Here is a 26781-nt window from a genome sequence, read left to right as displayed (position 1 = left end):
AAGAGTTAATAATCTGTAACAAGCATTGACAAAGGAGTTTTTAACTGTTCTAAGATTACCCAAGGTAATATAGTTTAGAGGCTAAAAGTTGTGATTTTCCAGTCACCCATGGTTTAAACCAGGCAGGTGTGTTTGACCTTTTACCTTTCAGGTTGGTGTCATTGAGGGCGGGGGGAGGGGTTGTAAAGCACTAGGTACTCCGAGTGTTTCCAGCAGTAGGAGCAAACTTCCTGGCAGTGCCTGACTTGTGCCCTTAGTTCTGAGTGTTTCGGATTGGACATGTGATAATGAACTTTTCTATATTTTCTCCTAGCAATTGCCCTAAGTGGGGCAGGGAGAAGTGAGTCCGAGAGCTGCAGCAGCCTCTTTGAAAACACAGCCAGGATGGGGAAGGGAGCCCTGGGCAGCTGCATCGCCCAGCCTCTTCTCCGGGGGCTGGGTGGGCACTGGCCACGCCCACGGGTTCTTAGACACTCTCCCTTGCTGTGTTACAGTCTCCATCTCCGGGCAGTTCCTCACCCCTGGGTGCAGAGTCTTCGAGTACACCCCTTCATCCTGGTGACCCTGCCGAACCCTTCAACAAAGAGGTAAGGTGCCACCACCCATTCTGCCCCAGCCAGCCAGAATGGACGTGGGAAATACAGCCGGACTGCTCTGCTCTGCAGCTATAATAGCCAATGGGAAAGCCATAAGCAGTCAGTGTCTGCATGAATGACTCCAGTGAACAGGTGGCCACTTGCTCAGTACACTGGTCACATGGCAAGTGCCTGGTGGCCATCTGGGCTGTGTGGCTGCTGTGCTGCACGGGGTGGGTGACAGAAGGCTCACTTCATTGCAGAAGGCTGTCAGAAGGTCAGCGCACCGTTGACGTGCGGTTGCAATCTAGTCTGAAGAAGGTTTGGTTCCTCAAGCCCCCGTGTTTGTTAGTCCCTCACGAGGGCAGGGTCCCTGTACATGCTGGGCTGTGCTGAACCTTGGGACAGCTTTCTGTATTCTACTCCTGTATGAACTGATGGGGTAGCCCCATGCACCCATTAAGCCCTTGCAGTAGGGCCAAACAACTGAATTTCCGTATTCCCCGTTAGTAAACAGCTGTGTGTGGCTATGAGCTACTGGGGGCAGCAGCTCCACAGGGTCCCCGGGGGGTAGGTGATACAGCAGGGCACAGTGAGCCGCGGCTGAGTGCTGCTTAAGCAGGGAGTTTTGTCCAAGTGCCCCTTTTCCTTTTACACCCAGAAATCACCCACACCTCTTTAGGAGCCAGCAACAGGGTCCTGCGTGCCCAGTTCCAGAGTTGCCTCCTGCTGCTAGTAATTGTGTGCGAAGTACAATGGACAAAAAGTGATTTGAATGCTTCTTAAAGGGAGCCTTCATTAAAATCCCTTGAAGTAGTAATGATACTACCTACACACGAATCAGGCATCAAGGGAAATGTTTTTATCTGTTCATTTGCAACCAAGCCAACTTGGACTTTCTCTGAACTGATGCCAACATTAGATTTGGTCATCTCTGAAAGCCTGGCTTGGTCCTCAGATTCCCGGACAGCGGGAGGAGAGGGCCAGCCCTAGCTGGTACTCCTGCCACCAGCCCACAGGTAGGTGAACGGGGGAGGACAAGTGTCTGGTGGCTGTGACAGCAGCAGCAAGGACATCACTTGAGTATCTGTGATGTGCCAGGCGCCAGGCTGAAAAAACCGTAGGTGACCGTAAAGACACTTCTTGGAGGTAGCTATCGTCCTCCTCCGTTGGTAGGTAACGGTCGAGCTCACAACTGCTTGAGCAGGATTTGAATCTAGAGCTCCCATGGCCTGCGCCCCGAGACACCAGGAGCAGCTGCCCTGGTCTGGGCTGTCTCGATGAGGTCACTTGTGTGTGAACATTGCCAGTGTCAGGTCAGAGTTCCAGGTTCCACACATGGCTTGTGCAATCCCCAGGAAATCTCCGTGATGTCAGTGTTAAGCTCAGTGTATGTGACTGTATGGATTCTGAAATGTGAAGGGTCCACGTGCAGGAAGGTGGAGGGCTCATCTATCAGCTGCGTGAAGTATGCATCGAATATCATAAGCAAGGCAACTCTGTTCATTTCCCTGTTTTTATAAGACTTGGTGTGTGTTTCTGCATATCCTTAGAAGTAATGAGAATCCTTTGTGGACAATAATTAGAGGTTTTAAATATCAGACTGCACAAGACTCAAGGTGGGTAACACACAGTAATGATTGGTATGGTGAAGATCTCAACTCGGGTAAGTCAGTAAAGGAAGAAACTGTAGAATTCCAGCACGTATTTTTTGGCACATTAAGAGATTACTGCAGTAGAAAGCTAAAACAAGATAAAATTCTCAAAGGGAATTCTTTTACTTTTCTTTTCATTTTTTATTCATTGATTACATTGTATTGTGTGATACAGTTTCATAGGTACTGGGATTCTCCCCACCCCTCCCCGCACCCTTCCCCTGTGGTGGACTATTCCACCTTGTTGCATAACCGCAGTTCAAGTTCAGCTGAGATTCCCTCTTTGCAAGCATAAACTAAACATAGAGTTCAACATCTTATAGTCCAGTCAAGTTCCTCGGCTTCTTGGGGAGACCCTGTCTGGTCTGAGGGCAGAACCAGCAGAGTATCATCCCCATCAATTAAAAGCTCCCACATACCCTCAGCAACAATTAACTTCGTTATGGAATTAATTGATATAGTATTGAGTAACCAATATGTTGTAAACAAATGCAATTTCTTAACCACATTCTGCGGTCACCTCATTGACATTTCAATTTTGGTTTATACACAGCATATAACATACATAAAATAACATGTTTTACATAACATCATATCCTCTTAAATTAAGGCAAACATGTGGTATCTAACCTTTTGGGATTGGCTCATTTCCCTTAGCATTATAGTTTCCAGTTTGGCCCATTTGGCCACAAAAAAACTGCGTTTTGTTTTTTTTAATAGCTGAGTAGTATTCCATGGAGTAGATGAACCATAGCTTTCTTATCCATTCCTCTGCTGATGGGCATTTTGGCTGCTTCCATGTTTTTGCAATTACTGATTGTGCTGCTATGAACATAGGAGTGCATGTTGGTTTCTCATAAAACAGGTGTTTTGGATATATTCCTAGGAGTGCTATTGCTGGATCATACTGTATGTTGATTTTGAGTGGTTGGAATGTTCTCCATACTGATTTCCATAGAGGCTGTACCAACCTGCAGCCCCACCAGCAGTGGAGTAGGGTTCCCTCAAAGGGAATTCTTAACCTTTACATATAATCATGATGTTAGTTCTTGTACCAATCAGCAAGGTTTTTAAATGGAAATGCAAGGCCCAGCGCGATAGCATAGTGGTTAAAGTCCTCAGCTTGCACACGCCGGGATCCATATGGGTGCCGGTTCTAATCCCAGCAGCCTGCTTCCCAGCCTTCCCAGCTCCCTGCCTGTGGCCTGGGAAAGCAGTCGAGGACGGCCCAAAGCCTTGGGACTCTGCACCCGTGTGGGAGACCCGGAAGAGCTCCTGGCTTCTGGTCGGCTCAGCTCCAGCCGTTGCAGCCGCCTGGGGAGTGAATCATCGGACGGAAGAGCTTCTTTTCTGTCTCTGCTCTCTGTATATCTGCCTTTCCAATAAAAATAAATATCTGCATTTCCATGTTTTTAAGATTTAATTGTGCCATTGCTATTGCTGTTAGTGTGTACAGGTTTTGAGCTTTTGTATATAGTTGCACTGATACTACTCAATAAAAGACACATTTCTCAGATTATCTAAAATGTGAATGCATGATTCAGAGTTTTAGATGGCCCTTCATAATGAACGCATAAGCTTGTCGTCATTTTCTCTACCTGCCACTGGTGAAATATTCCTCCCAATGTTAAACAGAGGGTTGGTTGTGTTAATGCATATGTCGTCATGCTTTGCCTTATCTAAAGCTGCTTTGTCTTAATTACAGTCAAGAAAAAGCTTGGCTTCCTTCCCGACCTATGTTGAAGGTAAGAGCTGTCTCCGTTCCTTTCCTCTTTCCATCTTTTCCCTTCATATTTCCATTCATCTTTCCTGTCGTACTTCCATCTTTCCTGTCAATTTTTCCTTGTCTTTCCATCTTTCCTTTCCTATTTCCATCTGTCCATCTTTATTTTCCTTTTTATTAGTCAGGTATACAGAGCGAAGGAGAGACAGAGAGGAAGATCTTCCGTCCCGCAACTGCCGGGATTAGAACCAGCGCCCATATGGGTTCAAGGCGAAGACTTTAGCCGCTAGGCCACGGCGCCGGGGCCCAGTCTGTGGTGTTAAGTCCACCATGGCTTGGAGTTAGCCGTTTCTCGAAGTGGAGCTGCTGGGATTAGAACCAGCGTCCATATGGGTTCAAGGCAAGGACTTTAGCCGCTAGGCCACGGCGCTGGGGCCCAGTCTGTGGTGTTAAGTGTGTTAAGTTACCTTTGAGAGAGTAAGAGAGTAAGAGAGTAAGAGAGTAAGAGAGTAAGAGAGTAAGAGAGTAAGAGAGTAAGAGAGTAAGAGAGTAAAGTAAGATCTTCCGTCCGATGATTCACTCCCCAAGTGGCCAGTGCCCGGTGCTGCGCTGAACCAGGAACCTCTTCCAGTCTCCCAGTCTCTCATGCGGGTGCAGGGTCCCAAAGGGCCCAGGGTCCCAAAGCCCTGGGCCATGGGAAGTGGATCTGCCAGGATTAGAACCGGCACCCACATGGGATCCCCCCCGGGATTCCCACCGTGGGATTCCCCCCAAGTGACCACAATGGTCACAAATCAACAATGCTCACAATCCAAAGCCAGGAACGAACCAGGAACCTCCCATGTGGGTGCAGGGCCCCAAAGCCCAGGCCGTGCTCAACTCTTTCCCAGAACACACACACACACAACTGGATGGGAAGAGGAGCTGCCGGGATTAGAACCAGCGCCCATGGGATCCCTGGCGTTCAAGGCAAGGATCTTAGCCGCTAGGCCACGCCGCCGGGCCTGGTTAGCTGGTTCTTGAAGGGAGCCTTAAAGATGCTGCTGGTGTTGTAGATCTGGAGGAACAGGGCCGGCCAAGCCAAAGCCCTGGGCAGAGTGGGGCGCCCCCTGGAGGACATGTCATTTTAGCACTCCGTGCTGCTACAGTTCCTGAGCTTATTTTTCCAATGTGATAAAAATTATTTCATGCTATGGACTTCCCAAAAAGATAAATTTGCAATGTAGTCAAAACTTTAAATTCCTTGCTGTGTAATTAGGATTTGCATTAAGCTCATTAGATACAAGACTGCCTGCCTTTCATGAGTGGTAGAACAAATTATACTCAGATACACAAAGTGCTCTAAAACCGCCGCCCAGAACCTTGTGTGAGCTCTGAGCGCTGGGCTTTTATTGGCTAATTCCAAACTTACACAGCGATAGGATGGAAAGTTTGAACACTTGAGCCACACGCTCTGTGATCTATTGTTGCAAATGAATTCTGTGAGTTTTATTTTTGCTAAAGCCAAATATTTAAAAGTACTAATTTAACTCTCATAGTCTAATAAAGTGTAAGACTTCTCTTCAAAATACAAGGTTTGATTTTTTAATAAGGTTTGATTTAAAAAATAAAAAAAAAATCACCGCTGCCTATGTTTTAAACGTCACATCCAGGACCAGCATGATGGCGCAAATGGCTAATTTTCTGCATGTAGGTGCTATTTCCTGTCCCGACTGCTCAACTTCCCATCCGGCTCCCTCCTGACAGCCTGTGAAAGCAGACAAAAATGGACCCAAGTCTTGGGACCCTGCACCCATGCAGAGGCGCTGAAGCAGCTCCTGACTTTGGATTGGCTCACCACTGGCTATTGCAGCCATTTTGGGGAGTGAGCCAGTGGACTGAAGACCTTTCTCTCCCAATAAAAATAAAATAGTCTTGGGAGTGTTTGATTTAGAGGATTTCAAACATGTGGCTGGGAAGTAGCCATGGAGATCATAGCACATTCATAACTGATACCTTAACTGTAGAAAACAAAAAGCAGTATGTCCTCTCCCAGGGACTCAAATACTTCGACCAAACTAAAAGGTAAGAGACACACACAGTCTCTACTTGCAGTTAAAGTAACTAGTATCTACTCTCAAGCTCCCAAACATCGCCCTAAAAAACCTGTGAGCAAATGGTGAATAATTAAGAAAGGAATTCAAACCAATGCACCCAGAATTACTGCTGGGAACTGTGGCCTGCAATGCTCAGAAGGACTCAGGAAACTGAAGAGTAAGGAAGCTGTGCAAGCATGTGTACTGCAACCGGTGACAAATACAAAGAGGAGGAAGATCCGAGACCCAGGAAAGCCGCAATCTAACGTACAAGGCTGCCAAACTGAATGTTTCTGCCTTAAAAGCAGAGCTAGAGGGCCCGGCGGCGTGGCCTAGTGGCTAAAGTCCTCGCCTTGAAAGCCCCGGGATCCCATATGGGCGCCGGTTCTAATCCCGGCAGCTCCACTTCCCATCCAGCTCCCTGCTTGTGGCCTGGGAAAGCAGTCGAGGACGGCCCAATGCATTGGGACCCTGCACCCACGTGGGAGACCCGGAAGAGGTTCCAGGTTCCCGGCTTCGGATCGGCGCGCATCGGCCCGTTGCGGCTCAGTTGGGGAGTGAATCATCGGACGGAAGATCTTCCTCTCTGTCTCTCCCCTCTGTGTATATCTGGCTGTAATAAAATGAATAAATCTTTAAAAAAAAAAAAAGCAGAGTAGAGAAACCGGTTTACTATCTCTCTAGTTCACTCTCCAATGGCCATAGTTGGGGGATGTTAAATCCAGGAGTCTGCAACTCTGTCCGGGTCCCCTATGGGGGTGACAAGGATGCCAACACTTGGACCATTTTCCTCTGCTTTCCCAGGAACTGTGTCAGCAGGGAGCTAAAATTGGCACCCATATGGGATGCTGGTGTCACAAGTGGCAGCCTAAGTCTCCTGTCCATCTTTCCTTTCCCTTCCATATTTCCATTCATCTTTCCTTGCCTTTCCATCCTTACTTTCTTATTTCCATCTTTCCTTTCCTTAGTTACCAACATGCCAGGCCTTGCCTCAGAATTCTTTACACAGTCATCACACACACTGGTCTCCACAAGGTCCATCAACATATACAACTTCTTGGGAATCCATTCCCCCCTCAAGTTTTTTAAGCCCTATTATGTTGCACACATTCCTCACAGTCCAAGAGCACCCACTCCCCAAGCTGGCAGGAGTGGTCTCAGAACCTGGCAGAGGCTTTTTCAGATATGGTGGATTGTTAGTTCCTTGATGAAGGCTGTCCTGGAGGCCGAAGAGTGCTCACCACTTAGGGCTCCAAGCCAGGGCCAACGTGTGGTTTTGGCTCAGTCACTGGGATGGCTTGGCAACCCTCCTCTCTGATTTAGTCCCAGCGCTAATCCAGATGTGAGAGGCTTCCTCCGAAGTGCTCAGTGAAGTCTGCACCTGCTGCATGCAGAACCACTGTCGCTGCCTTCGGACTGTCACGCAGTATGCTGGCAAGGAACCAACACTGGCTTAGGGCAGTCAGGGCTTTTTCCCCTAGGTATGGCGTAGTCACGTTGCATTACAGTCCATTGCCCTGCAGGGTAAATGGTAGGGGATCATAGGTCAGACTCAAAGTGTGTTTAGTCCCAGTATTTGTGTCTTAGCTGCTGGGCACTAATTTGGGTTGCTTGTAAACTAACCTTCATAGCCATAGTTGTAGAGATAAAAAATGGACCATTTTCACTATACAGAGCTAAGTCACACATGAATATAGGAGCCAGGTGAATGGAGCAAGTCCCTTGTTCCTGAAGTGTACAGCAGAGTATCTGTCATGAGAAAGGTCTTGTCACTGAATTTGTCATACCTGCAAAACAAGCTTTGCCTGTTTGTTTACAAATGAGAGTTGAGGAACCTCCTGCCTGTGGGCTGTATGAGACCCATAGCATCCCTGGGCCTGACGTTGCCACCTTGATACAGGCAGGACTTCTAAGTATAATTGGATCCTTTTGTATGGCCTGCTAATGATGTTACACATATCAAGGAGGCCCAGGTTTCCCACCCCTGCCCGGGAGAAGCTTCATCTGGCCACTGAGCTGTGCTGAGTCAGGGGACGGCACGGCGGACCCTGTCCTGGGCCCAGCTGCACTCACCTTGGCCACTCTGTGTGTTACAGTTCCTGGACCTTGCGACCCTGAAGACTTGATTGATGGAATCATCTTTGCGGCCAATTACCTTGGCTCAACCCAACTGCTGTCAGACAAGACTCCCTCCAAAAACGTGCGCATGATGCAGGCCCAGGAGGCCGTGAGCAGGATCAAGGTGAGGGGCACGCTGGCAGAGGCGGGCGCATGATGCAGGCCCAGGAGGCCGTGAGCAGGATCAAGGTGAGGGGCACGCTGGCAGAGGCGGGCACAGAGCCCCGCCATTGCGTTCTCCGCACCTGCACGTCCAGGCTCCAGCAGCTGGAGCAGAGGCCCTCAGACGGTGCTGATGCATTCCTGCAAATAGCCCGGGAGTCCTCACGGGTGAGCAGCAGTGAGGTTGTTCAGAATGGCCGACCCTGAGGAGAGGGACCTGTGATCACACAGTTGCAAAAGTTACAATGAGGAGTGAGGGTGTGAGCCTAGACATTTGTACTAGAGTTTCTGATTCAAATTTTGAACTAGTAGAGCCTGTTCAAGCTAGACCAAAAAAGGGTAGTGCCAGGCTACTCCAGTTTAACCCAGTTGGAGCTGGTAGCAATCTGTTTGGCATTGATATTTAAAAGCAGAAGTCCATTTGCTTCAGAAAGAACTAGTTTCATCCCATTTAGATTCTTCAATGGTAATTTAACCAGCCAGGCTGGTTTGATCTGGGATTCTAGAGTCTCCACCACCAGGGCCAGAGCTGCTTAGACTCCTGGGCAACCAGGAAGGCTGCAGAGACTTAGCACCCCACTCCTGCCATCAGAGCATTGTGCCACCATCCTGGAAGCTGGGCAGAGGCAGTCACCCCAGAGTTATACAAGGCCATTCCCGCTGCAGCCTCGGGGCCTTGTCCCACAACTAAAGCAGACTCAGGCCTTTTCAGCAAGTCAGAATAAGTCAGCACTCACCAAGCTTGGCTTTATCCAGTTCCAGTTGGGCACACTCTCCAGGAGTACCACATTCTTTCTCATGCCTTCTCTCTGTCACATTTTCAGATGGCATTCAAGGTCGGTGTGGCATTGACGAGTAAGAAGAAAGGGCCAGAAGGCAACAGGACCGCAGTGGTCTTCACCCATGGGTTAGAGAAAGGCCAGCACCTTGAGGAGTTAGATGGGCAGGAAGTGGCGCCTCCAAGAGAAAGAACTACTAGATGGAGATATTTTTGTACCCCCAAGGTTAAACAGCATCAGTGAAGAGATGAGGAGTTGAGTCAGGGTGTGCCAGAGAGAGAGTGGAGTCAGATCGCAGGTACCCCTCAGGAGGGCAGGGGAGGAAAGGTGTTCCCAGGGGGAGGGGCAGCGTAAGCTGGTCGCCATGATTACCTACTGAGACTCAGCTGTGTACCCTGCAGCAGCTTCCGGGGCCCCTCGTGCCTCTGTCGGGATCCCACAGCTGGCCAGGATGCTGTGTGACTGTCCCCAGGTCACCTCTCATCGCTTCTTCATCAAGCCATTCTCCATTGCACCTGCTGCTGGGGCCTCCACATGTTGCTTGCTGCTCTTCCCACCGCTCTGTGTCTACAGGATGCACTTCTGTCCAGAGCTCAGGGCTGACCAAGCCCTTCCCTCACAGAGCATAGACAGGAAGTCTGTCCTGCAGCTGCCCACACTCCACCAGAAGTGCAGAAACCAGGCCTCACCAAGGTGGCTTCTGTCCCAACAGTGTGCAGGGCTGTCAGACTCTGCCGGAGTCTTCCTGTGTCACAGACGCCCTCGGCCAGTGCACTGCACACAGCCTGTTCAGGCCTCAGCAACCCTGCTCCCTATCCCAGGAGGACAGACTGGGCCCCTGCTCCTGGCTTTCACCAAGGGTCCACAAAAGCCTTTCAACCTCGTCTTCCTCCTTTCCATTTCTCAGCCGTGCATGAGACATGAGCAGGTTCCCATTGTGCCGCCTGTCCAGACCTGGCCCAGTTCTCCTGCACTGCCCTCCCCCACAGAGGTGACCTCATACCTGCAAACAGGCCCTTGCTATGCCCCAGGCACACAGTTCCAAACACCCCTTACAGCCCCTTGAGCCACCTGCTTCACAGCGCTCTGCTGTTTTAAACAGGGCAGCCAAGTTGAAAACCCAAGTCCGTCCTCCAGCCAGCAAGCAGCATTAAGTGTCCATGGTGATGCTGCCCAGAGCTTCAGGGGGCACGCAGGGTCCCTCTGCTGGCAGGGACATCTCCGCGTGGGTGTGCTTGGGAACGGCTAGGGCAGTTACTGGCCCAGGGCCAGGTGTGTCTAGCAGCTTGTAGCCACAGAGTGGCCAGGGTGCCCCCAACAGCTGCAGGAGCATCTATTCCTGGAGCCCCAGCAAGAATGCTAAAGGGGCCCTATAGAGAAATGGCCCTTGTTCCCAGGCACCCCACTGTGGGACACAGCTGGCCTGGAAGGGGAAAGGCTGGCACACCACAGAGCCCCAAAGCGAGACACAACATTCAGGGTGAGCCAGGCATCCGGGCGCATCACGAATCCCATTTCCCTGTTTTTCATAATAAGCATCTGGTGGTGGTGGTTCATAGCCAATCAGTGAGCTTCCCTGGGTCTCCGTGAACGGCTGCCATCCCCCAGTGGTCTGCTGCTGACTCCGGAGGGGGAATGTGCTCACAGTGCCATCAAGAGCCACCTCTGGCAGACTAGGCACTGCAACAGATGGCTTCCCTTCTAGCGCAAGTCCTTATGGAGCAGTAAAGCTAACTTCCACATGAAATGCAGCCACTTAACCGTGTCGTTCTATGCAACGCAAGGAGCTGTTTCCTGCTCTTTTTATGCCTATGTAACTGCTCACCGGACTGTCCAATGCTGTACCTGCAGGATGCTTGAGGAGGTAGGCGTTTGGCCCAGCGGTTGCCGTGCTGCCTGGGCTCCCAGCATCTAATTTCAAGCTGCAGCTCCACTCCCAAGTCCAGCTTGTTGCTCCAGCCCAGCCCGGAAGGCACCAGGCAATGGCTCAAAGGTCTTGGGTCTCTCCCACCCACAGACTTGGATTGAGTTTCCTGCTCCCAGCTCTGTTAGTCTGGCCCAGCTCCTACCACGGAGGGTATGTGAGAAGTAGTGAGCCCACAGAGGATGAGAAATCAATCGTTCACACTCTCATTTTTAAAAAGGAGTCTTTACACTGTGCGTGGTTTTCAAAGGATTTTTCAGCATTAGAACACACTTACCCGTGAATTTCACTTCCCCACAGACACACTGCAGCCTCTTAGGCCACTGTCACCCTGGCATCCCTGGCGCTTGACCCCTGAGCAGGTGCTAACCATTGGAGCCTAAGTCTGTCCCCTGGCAGGTTTTACAGTACAGTTGATATATCTGTATTACCAGCCAGACACTAGGGTTCACTGTCGGATACAAGGAATCCCGAACCACACGTAGGCTGTCAGTACAAGTCCATGTGAGGGGCGTTCTTATCCACCAGAGAGGGGGTACACATGGTTGCAGAGGCCCCCGGGGGCTCGCTGTCAAATGTCCTCTCTGTCTTGCCCATTGCATTTGAGAGGAAACTGTATCCTTCCAGGAACCCTCCCTGTGCCTCTGGAATGCTTGGAGAGCAGTGGTTCTCCAAGGCTGTTCCCTGACTATCCGCATGGCCCCCCATCCCTGCCCTAGAACTTCAAAGGATACAGGTCCTCAGGCCCCACTCAGACCCCCTCCCCAGAGAGTCGCACCTGCTCTACAGTGTGACAAGCGAGACTCAGAGAAGGATCTCTCCCTCCTGTTTAGCACACCCTCCTGGCCCGAGGGCACAGCGCCCAGCGGTCTCCTTGGCATCTGCCCTTTCTGATTCTAGCACGCAGACTATCTAGCTCAATGCTCTGAGAAATCCCACACAGAGGCGACTAGCACACTTGAGGCACAGGACATGCCGTCCCTGGGTGCCACCTACTCGGGCTCTGGGGAGGAACTGTGGGACCGCACTCTGTCACAGGTGCTGTCCGGGTAGCCCTGTGTTTTATGGGATTCCCTGCAACAGTGTCTGGGCACCTTGGAGCATTCATCTTCATCCCCACATCTTCTTATGTTTGTCCTTATCAGACACGGGCAAAGTTAACACCTCTCTGTGCCTTGTTCTCGGCCTCTGAGAAGCGAGGTTCTCGAATGCTCCCTACAAGGTTACAGTCGGCCTTCCTGCAGAAATATATGAACTACTCCAGAGGAGCCTGGCGTGGGTCCCGAGGTCAGAGAGCAGCTGGGAGCAAGCTGTAGCAGCCAGGAGACCCCATGGCACGCACAGATTTAAGAGCAGTTGACTCTTAAGTACAGGTGGTTGCCCAACCTCGTGTCCGTTGGCGCTGGGTGCAGAGTGCTGCCAAACCCAAGACACGAGCACTTGAAGGGTGTTGCCACTGGTCCCTGGGAGGTGCCCACTGCTCTCAGACTTTCTGCTGCTGCTCTCTCCAGCCCCACCCTTTCTCAATGTCCTGCCTCTATTTTTTTATTATAAAATTAGGCAGCAAGACTCTGGGATTACTCCAACTTAGAATATTGTCATCTTTAAGTGTATAAAAGATTTTTAATGCCATAGACACCGTTGCACAACGTCTTCCTGAAACTCAGTTCATCTTTTAGATTGCATACCTCATCATCCTCATGTTCAGGAAAAAAAAAAGTGAGCAGTCCCGTTTTCCTTTGAAAGAATTCTTTCGGGCCTGAGACAGAAGAAATGTGCCCACACACACTAGGTTAGGTGTCAGATGCAAATGCTGTAGGAAAGTCCATCATGTCAAGGGAGGAGACGGGCAGCCGGCGCTCTGTTCTCGTAACAGCCCTGTATCATACAGAGGATGACTGGCCTGCCTCGACTCTCGGGTCCACCATGGGTGTAGCAGTGGCTCAGGGCCACTGCTGCCAGAGGCCCAGCTATTTCCACCATAACGGGCAGGCCTTAGAGCTGCACCAGCAGCTGCTGTCTCCTGCAGGCAGTACACCGTGAGCTCATTAGCTCCAGCCAGTGTTAGGGGGCTCATGAGAGGGAGTGGGGGTGCCCTAGTTTCCCAAGTGGACCAGAGGGGAGCTATGAGGTAAAATTGGTTGATTTGTCCGGTCTGTGGAGAGGTCACTAATGAGATAGACATGCTGCTGAGAACAAAAGAGCTCTCCCACCAACCAGGTGAGTATAGCCCTCCAACCCCCTCTCCCATCGCCACAGCAACATCCAGAACTTGGCCAGTGACTCACCCTCACTGGTACGAGGTCTATACAGAGCAAGTGCTAGCAAAAGCCAAGAAATCGTGTCCCAACAACAAACACACAGCCTAGAATGCAAGAACTCTGCCTTAGATTGCTGTATGCACAAACAACCCTATTTATCCTCATTTTGCAAATGAAGGAGGGATGGTGCGGAGGTCAGTGGTTTATGCCACACCCCATAGCTAGGAGGGGACAGCATCCAGGCACCCTCTCCCCAAAGCCTGTGCTCTCGCCAACTGTGCCAGTTGAACCATGCGCGGAGGGTGAATGTGACTGCCATCTCTACTAAAACAAGGAGTATTAACCGGAAATCAATTGATATTAGGCTTGTTCTCCCTCTTTAACAAGAAAGATGTAGCATCTCCTACATGGCTACGCCTTGTAACATTGCTGCAAGACAGATGAAACAGAACCCAAAGACTGCACAGACAGGTTCCCAGAGGCCACAGGAGGTCCTCACATACATCTCTCAAATGGTAGAATAAGCAAACAAACCAGTCAGCACAAAGATAAAAGATTTGGTTGGCACCATAGTAACTCAGCTGAGCTCACTGACAAAACAATATGGCCAACAACTGTGCAACGGGCACTGCCCATGCCACCTGACCTACCACCAGCATCTAGGTCTGATTCGGCAAATTTCCAAAGACTGAACTGAACACTGGGAATTAAATTCAGAAATCACAGACAAACATAGCTAGAAAATCCCCAAACGTGTTGCAGTTAGTAACAATTCTGAATAGTCCAACACTCAAATAACAAATTGCAGTAGAAATCTAAGGATATCCAAATCTGCGAAATACAGTTAAAGCAGTTCTTAATAGCATGTTCATAGCTTTACGTGTTAGAAAGCAAAAAAAGGTTGACAGATCTATGATGTGTTTATCGTCAGGAAGCTGAGTAAAACATTAGCAATTTAAACCCAAACAAGTCAAAGTCAACATCCGAGATGAAATCAGTTACAGAAATAACGGGCTTGCAATCCAGAGAACCAAAGTGTGGTTCTTTGAAAAAAGCAATCGCAACTAAGTTTTTCTCAATGCAGCCTCCATCCCAGTGCTCCCAGCCCTGCCAAAGTTATCTTGGAACTTTAAAGCTCGTCTTCCTCCCACAGAAGCACCTCGTGCCGCCCATCAGCATTAGCTTGTCAGTCCCCCTTTTGCCTTGGAGTTCTTTTCTAACTGTCTGCTGTCTCTGTTTGTTCCATGCTAAGCAGATGGCCCAGAAATTAGCCAAGAGCAGGAAGAAGGTGCAGTACCAAGAACCTCATTGGCTTGGTGTGATGCCTGTGCTTTTCATTTGTTTGTTTGCCTCCTCTCGTGTTTTTGTTTTCTGCATCCAGCAAGTTTTTGTTCAGATTTCCTTTTGAACCGCCCCAATAGCCAGCGTTTCTCAAAGCTCAGCCTGCTGAAGCAGCCTTGTTCTGCTGCTCATGAGTCATTTCACTCCAGGGGGATGCCAGGGAGTGGCCTGGGGCTGCCAGAGGAACCCTTAGACATGAGGACGCCCAAAGCATTCCAAGTACCCAGGTGGCAGGGTCTTGGGTCTCAAGTGCAGTTCCGTCTGATGGTTGCTGAATGCAAAAAAGAAAACTCGCTAATAACTAGCCGCGTGCAGGCTCAAGCCCTAACCGAGGCAGGCTGTGCTTTTGTGAATCGTGGTGTTTCTCAGTGCTTTGTGCTACTCCTGGGATGTAGAGGCACTGGGGTGCTTTCTTAGTAGGGGTGGCTTCAGGAGAGGGCAGGTGCTTCTGTGTCGCCGTGCTGCTGGGGGGACCTACAGACCCTCTTACCAGAACTGCATCCTGATGGCTCCTTTCGCTTCTGCTACAACCATCATGCCCCATCAGCTCAAGCCAGTATCAATGTCGAGTCACAACTCCAGGGTCCCTGAGAGTGAGTCAGCGCCCCTGAATTCGTTCACTGTGCTGGGCTCTCAAGCCCTCGTGGGAAGGACCCCTCACCATCACAAAGCAGCGAGCTCACTGCTTCTGTAAGAAGCAGCAGCCAGAGGCGGCTCCGCACGCACGGGTGCGGGCTCTCGGCCACGCGTCCCTCCTTCAGTTCACTCCCAGAGCCTGTGTTGCCGTTCTGGTGGCTGTGTCTCGGGACCCCTGTGTGTGTCTGTGTGTCCGTGTGTGTGCTCACGGACCCCCGGGCCAGAAAAGCAGCTCAGCCCTTTCCTGGTGCGTTCTCCCCCAGGCTCCTGAAGGGGAGGCCCAGCCCATGACGGAGGTGGATCTCTTCATCTCCACGCAGAGAATCAAAGTGCTGAACGCCGACACGCAGGTATGAGCTCCGTGTCCCTCAGTGGCCCGGCTGCAGACCAGCCAGGAAGGCGCATTGGCAGTGCCTGCTGCTGGGCAGGCCTGGGGCAAGAAAACCAGACCATGGGGCTTGCTGATAGAGTTCCATGAGTTCTTATAACAACATCCATGAACACGGACACACGAGCCTTTAAGGCAAGTTTGTTCACGAGGACAATGGTTACGCTCTATAGATGTCCTTTTAGAACTTCCCACAAGAGTCTACTTGTTGTAAAGCATTTGAGATTTCTTACTTCTTTCCACCTACTCTTGGTAGGAACCTTCCAGGAGTCCCCCACTGAGCTGGGCTGGGGCTGGCAGCCTCCCTTGGGGTCCTGAGCTGCTGCGGGTACTCACCCTCTCCCTGCTCCTGCCCCCAGGAGACCATGATGGACCACCCCCTGAGGACCATCTCCTACATTGCAGACATCGGGAACATCGTCGTCCTCATGGCTCGTCGCCGGATGCCCCGCTCCAACTCCCAGGAGAACGTGGAGGCCTCCCACCCGTCCCAGGATGGCAAGAGGCAGTACAAGATGATCTGCCACGTCTTCGAGTCTGAGGACGTAAGGGTGGCTTCCCTCCCCTGCCCCCCAAGACCCGGGCAGCCCCTGGGGGTCACCTGAGCCAGTCATGGTCATCACACAGTAAGCAGTATGTTCATTGAGCTAGGGATAGAGTCGGATAAGAGGAAGGAGAATGGGGACAGAAATGCACACCAAGATCAGGTGTCACCGAGTACAACCTGGGAGAACATGTTAGCATCAAGAAGGACGACACAACAGAAGGGCTCTCTCACGCTGGCCAGCCAAGTCCTCCCTTAAGGAGGCGACATCCAGGACCTGAATCGAGCGAGTGGAGAGCAAGCACCATAGCTCGGAGTAACCCGGGTAGGGGCAAGGAGACCGCCTCCTGCTTGCGATCTTGGGGTAAGGCAGGATAAGGGGTACCTGAGCACTGGGGCACTGGGAGGACCACCCTTCACACTGCTGTGTTCTGTGAGATGGCCAGCTTCCCACTCCAGCACAGTCCGGCGTCATAAGCCAGGGATTGTGCGGCCTCAGATCTGTCTCTGCGTGGTGAGCTCAGTGGAAACATTATCTGCCTCTCCGTGTCATTGCTGGAACTGCTGGTGAGGCCACCAGGCCTCAGCCCACACAGGCACCAGAGCCACTCACAGCCACACAGGGCCCTCCCTGCCCTGACCAGGGCTGCGGCCCCTGGGGCAGTTAGGACTGGCACTGTCACACCACTGCCCAGCACGAGATGGCACCAGTCCTGTTAGCGGTGCTCAGTTTCCTATTTACAAGAAAAATGGCTGTGGCAGCCTTGATTCAGTAAAAGAAACCTTGTTCATTCCTTTTTGCTTCTGGCAATAGAGGAGTTCATTGAGCTGTAGTGCATGGTTTTCCTTCCAGTGGGCAGGAGTCAGAGGCCAGCTGGCTCCTCCCCAGGAAACCGGAGCTGTGCCGGCTGTGGTCACCACTGTCACCTGTCACTGGCCTTCCCGGGCTGCTCTGGAAAGACAATAAGCTGGCAGTAGCCCTTCCTGCCACTCTGCCCCACTGGTCCTTTAAAAGTGACGCCACAGCGGCAAGCTGGGAGGGTTGAAGACTGAAGAGTGAGAATTGTGTGCTGCTGGCCTGCAGCGTGCCGGGCGGGCATGAGGTCTGCTCTTGGCCAGGCCCTGGGGTGCCTGCATGCCTGCCCACCCCTGCCACCTGAGCAGGGGCCCTTGGGGAGACGACAAGAGCAGACCTGACCATCTGCCCCCAGGCCTCCAGTGGAACGTGGGCAAAGTGTATGGGCTTCAGCAAGTAGAGAGCTGAGTCGGGGGCCTGTCTGTGAACAGGCTGCACAGCTGCTGGGGTCCACACTTGTCCCCTGTAGGGGAAGTGTGTCTTCTCACTGGGCTGCTGCTGTGCAACTCTGGACAGTGTAAGGCCTTCCACTGGCACACAGCCAACAGTCCCTAAATGTGCCAGCCGGGGAAACGGCCTGGGGCATCCAGCCTTGGGCAAGTCAGGCCGCAGCCACACTTTCGGGTGGGAGCTTTTCAGTTCATCTGCCCATGCCGGCTTCCCCCAACATTGTCCCAGCTGGGAGGAGCGTGCAGGTGCTAGGTGTGGCTTGTGGCGTGTGAAATAACCAGATTCAGGGAGCAGGAAAAGCAAGGTGCTTCTTGCCTGTGGCTAGCTGCCCGGAGAGTTCTGGGGTCACTGTGAGTGAACTGCTGGCACCAGTGGCTACAGAAGGGCAGCAAGAGGTAGGAGGGAGGCTAGAATGGGGAGTGTTGGAAGCATTGCTCTAGAAACTTCTGGTTTGGCTCCTCTGCCCATTACAGCTCCCCAGAAAGGCTCTCCCACATGGGGTGGAGGGTAGGCTCTGTGTTCAGTCTCCTCGCCTGGACATAAGATGGCACTTGCTGAGGAAGCTCAGGTCTGTGGGACCCAACCCTTTTTCTCCACAAGAACCATCTCCCAATGCCCCATTACCTTCCTGAGATGAAATTCACAGGTAATACAATCTCTCCCTTTCAAAAAGCTTCTCACAGACTAGGGCTAGCACAGAGCACAAAGGGGAGCAGGTGGGGACAGTCGTACTGCGTTACTGCCATGCATAATGCCCAGGCCCATCCATTCCAAGAGGCACAAATAAAGCAGGTGTGGATTAAGAGGTGTGAGAGTCAGTGGAACACTGGGTGAACACCCTACTGGACATTACTAATTGAGGCACCGCAGGAAGTACGGGACTCACAAGCACCCAGATGCCAGAGCCAGCAGTGGCACTGAAGACGGCCTCCCTCCGTCCCATCCGACGCTCACTGTATCTGGGGCAGGCCGAGTCCTGGCTCTGTGGTCAGCAGCAGGGGCATTAGCGAATCTGAACGTCCAGTGGCAGACCAGACAGCATTCAGGGTGCACAGGGACTCCTTATTGTGCAGGACAATGGAAAACATTCCCCCTCCAAGTCTACCTCCTGCTACGAAACTAGTCCCTGGTAGACAGGGCTGCCCTTGCGTTGGATCCCTGGACTCTGGAGGACCACAGAGCTGGGACTCGGGTGCCCAGGCACCTCCTCCCTCCACTGACCACACCCCCCTCCACTGCCACTGCAGGCCCAGCTGATTGCTCAGTCCATCGGGCAGGCTTTCAGCGTGGCATACCAGGAGTTTCTCAGGGCCAATGGCATCAACCCTGAAGACCTCAGCCAGAAGGAGTACAGTGACCTGCTCAACACCCAGGACATGTACAATGACGACCTGATCCACTTCTCCAAGTCCGAGAACTGCAAAGACGTAGGTGCTTCCCCAAAGCTGGGTACTGAGCTGGGTCAGCTGTGGGCATGGAAGAGTGGGAGAGCAGCCAGCCTGGGGAGGGATGGAGGGAGAGCTTGCAGCCCTGGCTGGCGTGGGTGGCGGGAGAGCAGGCCAGTCCTACCTCAGCGAGTGGAGGGGGTAAGTGTGAAGAGGGTGGCATTGGACACCAACAGCAAAGGGGCCCACACTCATCTCTGGCTCCCCTCCTGGGCTCTGCTGGTAATACTGCCATGAACAGGATTAGACAGGCTCTTGGGTTCATCAAGTCTGGATGGGTCCCAGAGACGGACAGGACCTGAACAAAGCCCACCTGCCCACCTGAGGGCACCATTGCCAGGCACCAGCACTAGCCAAGGTCAGGTATGGGGGCCAGTGTCCATCAAAGCAGACGTAACACCCTCACCACGTGAGAGTGCCTGGTTTAAGACCTGGCTCATGCAAGGCAGCAGGGATGGCTCAAGGAGTCGAGTCCCTGCCTCGCACAGGGGAAACCTGGATTGGGTCCCTGCCTCCTGCCCAGCAGCCCATGGTGGGCATTTTGGGGAGTGAACCAGCACAAGGGAGTCTGTCCTAGCCTTTGGGTTGGGACAGCTTGAGCGCCCCGTTGTCTTCCCTCAGTCTTTGCCTAATGCGGAACTGTTCCTAAAATGTGCATCCATGAAATTTAACCATATTGGAGAGAATTTGGGAATGCTGCAGGAACCTGCAAGTTGAATCCAAAAGCAACAGTGACTAGGCAGGGGGCTCCCGCCTTGCTGGAGCTATCCTTCCTGTCCTGGGGGCTGCAACTAGACAGGGCTTCACCCCTCTGTCTGCTTCACTGCCATGGCTGTCCAGAAAAAACTGCTTGGTCACACGGGTGTGCTACACAGAACGAAGACTGCCTGAGGCGTACTGCCCTGGCTAGAGCCAGCAGGGAGCCGTCTACCTGCAGTGGAGGCAGGAGGGGGCCCGGGGCAGCCACCTCAGGCTGTCCGGTGCTCCCCTCTCCTTCCAGGTTTTCATCGAGAAGCAGAAAGGTGAGATTCTGGGCGTGGTGATTGTGGAGTCCGGCTGGGGCTCCATCCTGCCAACTGTCATCATCGCCAACATGATGCATGGAGGCCCCGCGGAGAAGTCGGGCAAGCTCAACATCGGGGACCAGATCATGTCCATCAATGGGACCAGCCTGGTGGGCCTGCCGCTGTCCACCTGCCAGAGCATCATTAAGGTACAGGGGGAGGGGGAAGGGCAGCTCCTGCTGTCAGGCCGGAAAGGACATGCCATGTGACAGACCACTCATCTTTCACACTCACACATATTCTAAATACAGGGTGTTGAACACTCAAGCATTAAGGCTGGGCCTGCTCTCGGACAGCGTGATCATCAGGGTACAGTTACAAGCTCCTCCCTGAAATCATGTTTAGGTTGGGGCAGTAACTAGGCTCACACACCACCACTGCCATGCTGTGCCCCTCACAGACATCACTAATCAACCACAGCACTCTCTAGGTCCAGACCCAGCCTCAACAGCCTTGTCCTCAACTCGGTACTCCTGTCACTTAAAACAAAATGACTGACTGCCCTGGTTAAAGTCACAGACATGCCCTAAAAACAACAACACATGGTGTGGCACACAGCCCATGTATGCCATGGCCATGAGAGGAAGGGTCTGCCTACTCCTTTTCACAGGCTGAACACAATTCCATCAGCTCAACCTGAACTGATGCTACTGTGTAAGGCCAAGAGGAGTGATGGAAAGTCAAATGTAAACTTGGTCTTGGAATTCAAGTACCCAGTGTAGTCCCTGGAGCACACTGGTTCTGGAAATGGCACAGCCAGCTCGACCCCCATGCCATGCTCCTCGATGACCCCAAGGAACCGATGACCCCATGGAACCAGCACAACCCCATGCCGTGCTCCACGACGGGCCCCATGGAACCAGCATGACCCCCACGCCATGTTCCACAACAACCCCGTGGAACTGGCAGCAAGGGCAGCCAGGGACCCTCACAGGGTCTTCTTGGTAGACTATCAGCTGGAACATAACTTGGCGAGAGAGAGAGAGGAGCAGGGGCTGGGAGGGAGCAAGAAGCCAAGGGAATGACTTTATACAGTTGTCATTCCAAGCAACAGCAAGTCACAAGCCTGAGCACCACTATGAAAAGGTGGGAGTCGGAGGGGAAGGTGGGAGTTGGAGGGAAGGTGGGAGTTGCAGGGAAGGTGGGAGTCTGAGGGGGAGGTGGGAGTTGGAGGGAAGGTGGGAGTCAGAGGGGGAGGTGGGAGTCTGAGGAGGAGGTGGGCTGCAGCATCCAGGGAGGAAGTGGGAGTTGGAGGGAAGGTGGGAGTTGGAGGGGGAGGTGGGAGTTGCAGGGAAGGTGGGACTCAGAGGGGGAGGTGGGACTCAGAGGGGGAGGTGGGAGTCGGAGGGGGAGGTGGAAGGAAGAGGGGGAGGTGGGCGTGCAGCATTTTGGCGTCTTCATCCTGCGATTCCAACCCCTGCCTTTCCCTTCCCACCCTTACACTTCATTTGCTACACCAATCCACTGTTGTCATGGGGATGAAGGACCATTTAATTGGCACCTCCAATCAAATGGCAGCTTAGAAACCCAAGCTGATGGGCCCTGACATGGAATACTGGGACATGCAGAGCAGCACCTGGCTGCTCCCGCGTTTTCTCCTTGCCCTGCTGCCTGCACATCTTCCCAGCCTTGCTGTCCTCTCCCTGATCGAGGCTCTACGTCAAAGGGGAGACCCCACATGAGCCGTGTGAATGTTTTAGCTGCCACCAAGAGCACAGAGCCATTCTCTCACTGTTGAGCACATTCCATGAGGTTTTGTGCGTCACACAAGTGTACCTGGAGACTCCCAGCAGGCCACCAGTGGAAACTTGGAAAGTTGGTGGCTTTCCTGGAAAGGCTGTGATCCTAAGTGCAGGCTCCCGTCTTCAATGTCTGAAGCTCATGGTTGAGCAAATTCCCACTCTCACAGTGGTTAGGGAGAGAGAGAGAGGGAGAGAGAGAAGGAGAGAGAGGGAGGGAGGGAGGACTCTGCTGGCCGCCCTGCTGTGGCCAGGCCTGGGCCAGGCTAAACCTGGGAGCTTCTTGTCGGTCTCCATGTGGTTTCAGGGACCCCAGCGATTGGGTTTCCTTCATCTGTATTCCTGGGCACATGATCCAAAGCAAAGCAGCTGGGACTTGAACCTGTACCTACATGGGATGTGTGCGCTCAGGCTGCGGCTGAGTCAGCTGGGCCCCAGTGCTGGCCCTACCTGCTCTGATGCAGAAGGGGGGCACATGTTGCCAAGGATCAGAGAACACAGGCCCCCTCCCAGTCCCATTTCTTCTCCTTCCCTGTGCCAACAGCATCCCTCCCTCCCCTAGCCCTCACCGCCCTCTCAGGAAGGCATGTGCTAGAGTCCCCAATAGCCGTGCCAAAGCCAGAGGACAGGCTGTGACCTTGTCTGTGACCGAGAACTGCTTGGTCAGGAGTCTTGGCTAAAGCTGGGCTATCTGAGATGAAGTCCCTTCCCCCTGGTCTGGCTCCATCACAAGAGCAAATGCACACGCTGAACCGTGCAAAGCAACAAGCTCTGTGTTCCTGCTAAAAGACCAAGGACCGCTGCTGTCAGCCCCTTGGCATGTTGGTATGTGTCGGCACATGTCCCAACATGAAGACGCTGCCCATGGGAAGCACACCTGTGCAGGGCCAAGAGGCCCTCACATGAGCCACTCTGCCCCCACGCCCTCTCTGCCTCTGGCAACTTCCGCTATGATGGAGGCTGCCCTCCTCGGGGGTAGTGGCCATACCCCTGCCTTGTCCACATTCCAGGGCTTAAAGAACCAGGCCCGGGTGAAGTTGAACATCGTGCGATGCCCGCCGGTGACCACCGTGTTAATCCGCAGGCCGGACCTCCGCTACCAGCTGGGTTTCAGCGTCCAGAATGGCATTGTAAGTGTCACTCGGTCGTCCCCCCAAGCATGTTGACAGAGCAAGCCCAGCACAGCCTTGGGCATGTATCAGGTTCACTCCTGAGAGAACTGTAGGGCTGGGGGTGGCAGCCAGGCCAGCTTGTCCCCCTAGGACCCAGGAAGAGGGAAGGGTTCAATAGAGTCTTGAGTGATTAAAATTTTATTACAAGTATATTTAACAGGTGTCCCTGAAGAGCCTCGTTGGAACTTTTAAACATCCAATCCCAGATCCTCTCATTGCGTGTCCCCCCATGTCCTAGCCTGCCATCAGGAAGGGAACCGAGGGCTGCTCTTCAGGCGGCACTTGCAGCATCTGTCTGTCCACACAACACAGCTGCTCGGCTGTTAGTACAGCATTGTTCCCTAGTACGCACGAGTCCACAGGGCCCTCAACGTCATGCCAAGTACGGGAAGCCCTGACGTGCCCTGGGGGCTATCCCTGCCTACCCCGGAGACGCACCGAGAATGTCTGCTGCACGTCTCTGGTGGTCTCATCAAGATGCTAGAGTCCGGAGTGCGAAGGCACCTTAGAAATCCATTCTCTGTGAGAATTCAGCCAGAAGCGGAGCTCCCTGTAGGGTCTGCCCACTGCCATGGCCGGGTGCACCTGCACTGCCATACACAGCACGCCTCCCTACGCTTCCTGCATGGAGCAAATGTGAGCCAAGGTCACTGGGTGGTCAGTGTGGCTGCAGCAAGTCCCACTGAGGGATACAGAGTGAAGTTACCGCCTCACGCTGGCTGGTTCCACGACGACCCTGGGCAGACTGCTGACCCTCGGGTGACCATGGAAGTGACACTGCCCTGCATGTGTTCCAAGGCTGGCACGTCAGACCGGACAGCTGTGGATGCCCAGCACTACGGGACACGCCACCCCCATGTGCCCGTCCCCATGCCATCCCAGGAGTTCCTTCCTGCCACGAGCAGTAGGACTCTAGAGCTCAGAGCCAGAGGGCATGGGCTGGCAAAGGACTCCCAGGACTCCCGGGAAGGGTGCTCTCCTTCTCTCCCCCTGCACCCCCATGACTGGACCTTGTCTCTGGCAGATCTGCAGCCTCATGCGAGGAGGGATAGCCGAGCGAGGGGGCGTCCGCGTGGGACACAGGATCATTGAGATCAATGGGCAGAGTGTTGTGGCCACCCCTCATGAGAAGATCGTCCATGTCCTTTCCAGTGCTGTTGGCGAGGTAGGGCCCAGGACTTCCACCTGCTGAGGTCCCTTCCCACCCTCCATGCTCCCAGTCCGGCCATGTGTCAGTGTCCCTGGCAGTGATTATCTGAGCCACTCCCCAAGGTTGGAGTTGGTCCCTGTGACCTTCTCTTCCAGGGCCATGTCCCCAGCCCCCATGTCCTCAGCTCTTATATTGCTTTGCTCTAGGATTTGCCAGGCGTCCCCCATTTTCCCAGCAAACCATTTCTCCTCCCTCCCTCCCACCTGCTGTGTTCTCAGGAGTCCTGCAGAGGGAGGGCCACAGTGCCCAGGGCAAAGGGGCCAGCTTTCCTGGGCCTGGCAGCAGAGGAAGGGCAGTGGAGCTGGGAGTCCTCCTCCTCTTCCCACCTTCTGCTGTCTCAGTTGCCAAGAGGTCTGGTGAGAACAAGAGCGTCTACTCTGCTGGTTCCCCTGGTTCATTCCGCACTGGCCCCCACCTGCTGAGACCATCCCTGTTTCATTCCCCCTGGAGGCCACCCTAGGTCTGGTCCCAGGGAGGGGCGGGAGCACCTGCTGAGCCCTCCTCCCCCCATGCAGCTCCAGCCCCAGCAATGTGCCGTTCTGTGCCCTCAGATCCACATGAAGACGATGCCAGCCGCCATGTACAGACTGCTGACGGCCCAGGAGCAGCCAGTGTACATCTGAGCCTGGCCCGCCTCGGCAGCTGCCTGCATGGAGGACCGTCCCCACCGTGGTTGTGTTTCTTGTGCCGCATCCGTGTGTCCGCTGAGACCTCCCCCTCCCATGACCGGCATTTGGGCTCACACAGGAAGAGAAGACCCCTCCAGGACTCCTTGGCTGGCTCGCGCGCTCTCTCTCTAGATTGCATTTTCTTTTAATCCCAGGGAACTTTGCTATGTGCTCCTCTGAGGACGAAGAGCAGGCAGTGCCCACCTCGGGGCCACTTGAAGCCATCCAGGGGTCCCTGGGGTGGCCGTCACTGCCCAAGGCAGGGGAGTCGTTCTTCTCTGGGGGCAGGAAAGGAGCAGGCTGAGCCAGCAGTGCCTAAGACGCAGTGGCTGATGTCAGCTTGGCTCCGGGTCACTTACAGGAGTGTGGTAGCCACGGGGCAGGGGTGGGGGCAGGGGAGCAGCCCATACCCCTTCCCATGCCACATGCTGGGGAGTACTGTTATTTCTACCCAGGACCTCTGAGCCAGCCGCGTCTCCTGTAATGAGGGTGTGTGTTCTAGCTTGGGCCTTCTCACCCCAGAATGGAAGGAGACATGGCAGCCGGGGACAAGGCAGAGAGCTTGGCTGTTGTCCCTAGCTTGTCAGGTTGCCCCAAGATTGCCAACCACTGGACGAACACGGGCAGTGCTATCTGCCCACACCCCCTACACACACACACACGCACACACTCAGACACTGGGATTTTGAGGAGGGATTATTCCCCTTAGGGGGATGCCAGCTTGTGTGCTCACCAGGCTGCTAGACAGGCTGCAGTCTTGGAAAGCTCAGAGCAGTACTGAAGCTGCTAAATTATGGGGACAGCAATGATCTCAGCTACGCCTGAGGGTCCCCAGATGTGCCCCAGACAGGCCGCCTCATCGCCCATGGGCTGAAGGTCTGGGGCTGCACTGGAGGGCGTGTGTCTGGATGCGGCCCGTGTTTCTGCTTCTGCTCCGTCCCGCTGGGAGTTCAGTCCTGTTGTTACTCTGAGCCAGTTCTCACCTATTCTTGGTCCAAAGAGCATTTTCTGTTCGTGTGCTGCTGCTTTTCTTTTTGTTTTTTCCTTCATTCAGGACCTCAGTGGAGACGGGGGAAGAGAAACACATGAATGGAGTCCCTGATCTCCTAGGTTGTGTGTGTCATGTCAGGTGGAAGTGGGGACTCAGCAAACATGGGGCTAGGCAGTCTTTATAAAGGGAGGGATGCTGTGAGTCAACAGGAATCAGACAGCACTCCGGAACTAGTGTCTGGGGTCTGTCTGCACAAAACTCAGCAAAGCCTGGCATGGCAGTGGAAGGGGCACCCCGTGTGGGAGGGGCTGCCAGGCCTCCAGTGAGGCCTGTGGGGTGAGGCCAGGACCCCGAGCTGCTGGGAGACAGCGTCAAGGTCCGCCAGCCAGCCACGTGAGGACAGGGACCACAGCCTCTCATGAGATCAGCTAAGTGGTTACTGGAGAGGCTGACACATGGCGCTGTGCTCGCTCCGACAGTGGGTTCAAGAGGAAGGACGCTGATGGGCTGGGGCAATCTGGAGTGACAGGAGCCCTGGGCTCTGGGCCAGCCACCTGCAAGGAGCCAGCAGGGCCTGCCTGCTGTCAGCCAGAGGCTGGGCCAGCATGACCCTACAGCAAACCCCCAGGAACTCGCGTCTTCGCCTCGCAGAGAGGGGAGAGGCAAAGTCCCTTCCTGGAAAACTAGGAGGGGTGCAGAGACAGCCAGGCTGGAAGCGCTCTTGCAGGGCTAGTATGCCAGCTCACATATCCATGTGGCAACGCTGTGTTGACGACAGGGGTTCCTCCCAGGCAGAGGGTGAAGGGGGCTGGGCTCAGCTCAGGCTCACGGCTGAGGGGAAGGCAGGCAGCCAGCTCTCACGCTGGCCCAAGGAGCTGGAGGCTTTAATGGAAGTCCCTCCATCCTCAAAGTCCCTTGCCCCCACAGAGTTATATATATGAGTGTCCCGGGCCCGGGGAGGGCTCCCACGGGGAAGTCTCCCTCCGCCTGCCTCTGTCCTCCCTT

General features: G+C 53.6%; 1 protein-coding gene across 1 annotated transcript in view; it reads left to right on the top strand.

Moving 5' to 3' along the window:
• Positions 1-24903, top strand: part of APBA1 (amyloid beta precursor protein binding family A member 1) — a 121703-nt gene extending 96800 nt beyond the window's left edge. The window contains exons 3-13 of the mRNA XM_058657313.1: positions 495-587; positions 3936-3975; positions 8125-8270; positions 14528-14560; positions 15513-15599; positions 15997-16182; positions 18735-18914; positions 19933-20145; positions 22746-22865; positions 23932-24072; positions 24669-24903. Of these exons, the coding sequence (XP_058513296.1) occupies positions 495-587; positions 3936-3975; positions 8125-8270; positions 14528-14560; positions 15513-15599; positions 15997-16182; positions 18735-18914; positions 19933-20145; positions 22746-22865; positions 23932-24072; positions 24669-24740 (1311 nt within the window). The 3' untranslated portion in view covers positions 24741-24903. The remainder of the gene's footprint in view (positions 1-494; positions 588-3935; positions 3976-8124; positions 8271-14527; positions 14561-15512; positions 15600-15996; positions 16183-18734; positions 18915-19932; positions 20146-22745; positions 22866-23931; positions 24073-24668) is intronic.
• Positions 24904-26781: the final 1878 nt, after the last annotated feature.

The sequence above is a fragment of the Ochotona princeps genome, chromosome 31, assembly GCF_030435755.1.
Source record: "Ochotona princeps isolate mOchPri1 chromosome 31, mOchPri1.hap1, whole genome shotgun sequence".
Taxonomy (NCBI): domain Eukaryota; kingdom Metazoa; phylum Chordata; class Mammalia; order Lagomorpha; family Ochotonidae; genus Ochotona; species Ochotona princeps.
The sequence above is the reverse complement of the archived record's forward strand: the minus strand, read 5'-3'. Positions and strand labels throughout refer to the sequence as shown.